The following is a 3,413-nucleotide window of genomic DNA, read 5'->3' on the forward strand; positions in this document are numbered from 1 at the left end:
ATGGAAAGAGACGTTATAAATCCCGCAATTAATACGGTAACGTTCGTTATTATTTTCGTAACGTTCTCCATAATGGTAAAGCAAATGGAAAGAGACGTTATAAATCCCGCAATTAATACGGTAACGTTCGTTATTATTTTCGTAACGTTCTCCATAATGGTAAAGCAAATGGAAAGAGCCGTTATAAATCCCGCAATTAATACGGTAACGTTCGTTATTATTTTCGTAACGTTCTCCATAATGGTAAAGCAATTACGCATGTTTTAATTACAAAATTTATTACTATTCATGAAGGCAAAATTGTCTTTTCCATGAACAAAATAGCCAACAGTAATTGCCTGAGATCTCCCTAATCAAGAATTGCTCCTCATCTTGCAGCCACAAGAGACACTAGATCCACACAGCAACAAGTCCACAGTAACCAAAAAATGCATATAACGAAATCCCATACCTCTTTTTCAACATTATACACAAAAAGTTGAAAACCAAGCGGGTAAAAATTTGTGTTCTTATTCCTTACTTTGCATTTAGCAGGTTGTATATGTGCCATTTCCACAACCATCCATTTCACAAAGAAAGGGCATCATGCAAGTATTATCCATGATAAACCTATATCGACACTATATCTACCTTATAATAATTAAGCTTAAAGACTTTTGCCAAGCAATACTCTTCCAATCTGCAGATCATTTACAAGTCTACCAAAATTTTCATAAGATGATCCCTCTCTTCCTACAGCTTCCTCTGCCTTTTCTTTCCACGCCCTCGCCATCGATCTCATCTCCTTCCCCTTCTCCCCTTGCATCATCTCCCTCACAAGTCCTTCAACCTCTGCTCTTCTCACATTGCTATCTAGCTCCATTCCGATATCCCATTTGGTGCAAACATATCGACAATTTGTAGGTTGCTCGGCAAAAAAGGGCCAGCATAACATTGAAACTCCTCCACATATGCTCTCCAGTGTTGAGTTCCATCCGTTGTGGGTCAGAAATAAACCAATTGAAGGGTGGGATAACACTTTTTCTTGAGGGCACCAATTGACTATAATACCCCTACTCTCAGTTTCCTTTCTAAACTCTGCACTGAGTCCAATGCTCCCTCCAACAATATCAGGCCTGATTACCCACAGGAACAAGTTCTGGCTGTTGGCAAGACCCCAACCAAATTCTTCGAGCTGTTGCATTGTCATCACTGTAATACTACCGAAATTTACGTACACGACTGAATCTGGTTCTTGATTGTTCAACCAATCTAGGCATTGTGTGTCCTCCTTCCAAAGACTAGAGTTGATGGATTTTGATTGGTTTTCTTGTATATTGTTTACAAATGCTGGTAATGGTCCTATGGTGTATAAATGGGGACATATCTTCTTCAATTCTTCGATAACTTCATGTTCTAGTTCATCGAATGTGTTTAGGATTAGGCCTGAGGCTTTGAGAGCATTCTGTGCTTCTCCTCCATCGAAATTGAGCATGGTGTCATTGATGTCCGTGGTTCTGATGAAGCTAGGGATGTCTTTGAGGCGAACGTTCTTCATACCTGGTATCCAATCTATAGGAGTTTCCAAGTATCCGTTGCTGAGATAACTCTCATCTGCACAGAAATTATCAAACATGCATGAGCAGTACCACAGATATTTTCTATCTGAACCTGAAATTTTTTTTTTCATGAAATCTAAAATTCAATTGCTAACTGATGCAAACTACTAGCTAGCTAGTGATTAAGATATTATCAAAATATCAGATCTAGCTATAGAGAGTTCGAAAGTCATGCCCCTTTGCACTAGTTTTCTTTTTCTAGAAAAAGGGTTACCTTTCTTACGTACAAATATCAAAATTTGAATTACTAATGATGCTCAGATTCATAGAAATAAATCATCAAATTCATTTTTTATAATTCGTGACAATAGGCCTTTGGACTGTGAGAAAGAACGCCGGTTTATGTTGTAGAACATTAATATTAATCTCCAAAGTTGAGGGGTTATGATATTTGGAAAGTTAAGGGTGGTTTTCTGATAAACTCCAATGTTAAGGAGGGTTTTATGATATTTAGCCAAGAATATTAATATTAATCTAATATCAAGAGTTAAATAACTACATATTAAGGAAGAAACTTACCCTTAATAGGAACATAACCTCTCTTAATTTTATGGTATTTAGCCAAGAATATTAAATATTAATCTAATATCAAGAGTTCAATAACTACATATTAATTAAGCAAGAAATTTACCTTTCATAGGAACATACCCTCTCTTAATCAGCTCAAAATACTGAAGGTAGCCCATAAATCCACAAGCACTAGTAGTCCAAAAGACAAGCCCAAGAATACCCAACTCCTGAGCAACGCCCTGAGCAAAGCTCATAACCCCGTCAGCTACAACGCAAGTCACTCTAGGTCCTCCACTGTTGAGCCTCAACAGCAGCTCTCTAAAAGGACCCACAGAGTTCTTGGCCGTAGACACGCACAGCTCCGCTATGTCCTGCGTAACGTCCCCGTCGCCGGACGCCGGAAGCCCGTCTGGTATCGAGACGAAGCGGAAGTCCGGGAGGCCTTCGAGGGAGTTTGGGCCGCGGGAGTTGAGGAAGCGGCGGTGGTTGTAGTCGGAGTTGACGAAGGTGATGTAGAAGCCTTGGGAGTGGAGGAGCTTGGATAGGTGCATCATGGGAGTTACGTGGCCTTGTGCTGGTTGGGGGATTAGCACAGCATGTGGCCTGGTACTACTCTGAGGGGAGCCCATGTTTTGCTTGCCCAGTCGGTTGATCTGTGATACGAGCTAAATAGCAAGGGAGGCACTAGGGAAACACCCTCTACCACACTCCCAATCACATCACCTCTCTTGTTACTATTTTTAAAATCTCATGTGGGCCCCATGCACTGTAGTAAGAGAGGTGGTGTGGTTGGGAATGTGGTAGAGGGTGTGTCTCTATCGTTATTTAAATAGTAATATTTAGGGTACGTAAATTATATTGAACCGCCGTACGAAACTTTTAGCGTTTTGCAGTAAACCTCCATGTTCTTTCAAAATTGCACTAAACCCCCAATTACTTTTTGGAATTGCTAAAAACGCCAATAACTTTCTGAGTTTTATAGATAACCCTCATGAATTAGAATAAAAAACAACTTAAAAAGATGTTTTGAAAGTTTTTGGGGGTTTATTTTAATTTACCTAAAATATGTTGGGAGTTTAGTGTAAGTTTGAAAGTTTATAGGTGTTTGTTGCAAAATGCTAAAAATTCATGGGGCTTTTTATATTTTGGGCTAAATCTCCGTAAACTTGTCGCAATCATGAGATAACCTCATCATAACGTTCAAAATATGGGTTAGGGGTTATCCAAAAACCCCTATGATTTTAAGATATTATCAAGAAGCCTCCTAAAAACGTGAACCCTTTTTTTTTTTTTTTTTTTTAAAAA

General features: G+C 39.0%; 1 protein-coding gene across 1 annotated transcript; it reads right to left on the reverse strand.

Annotated features, from left to right (window-relative positions):
* Positions 493-2,763, reverse strand: LOC109822629 (7-deoxyloganetin glucosyltransferase-like). Its single transcript, XM_020388862.1, has 2 exons — positions 2,230-2,763; positions 493-1,593 (listed from the first exon to the last, which is right to left on the reverse strand). The coding sequence occupies exons 1-2, from the start codon at positions 2,735-2,737 to the stop codon at positions 647-649; spliced, it is 1,455 nt and encodes a 484-aa protein (XP_020244451.1). The 5' UTR covers positions 2,738-2,763; the 3' UTR covers positions 493-646.

This window comes from Asparagus officinalis, chromosome 8 (genome assembly GCF_001876935.1).
Source record: "Asparagus officinalis chromosome 8, Aspof.V1, whole genome shotgun sequence".
Taxonomy (NCBI): domain Eukaryota; kingdom Viridiplantae; phylum Streptophyta; class Magnoliopsida; order Asparagales; family Asparagaceae; genus Asparagus; species Asparagus officinalis.

Coding starts and splice junctions, on each gene's coding strand:
- LOC109822629 (XM_020388862.1), bottom strand. CDS start 2,737: ATGGGCTCCCCTCAGAGTAGTACCAGGCCACATGCTGTGCTAATCCCC. Junction 1,594..2,229: donor AGGGTATGTTCCTATGAAAG/GTAAATTTCTTG, acceptor ATTTCTGTGCAG/ATGAGAGTTATCTCAGCAAC.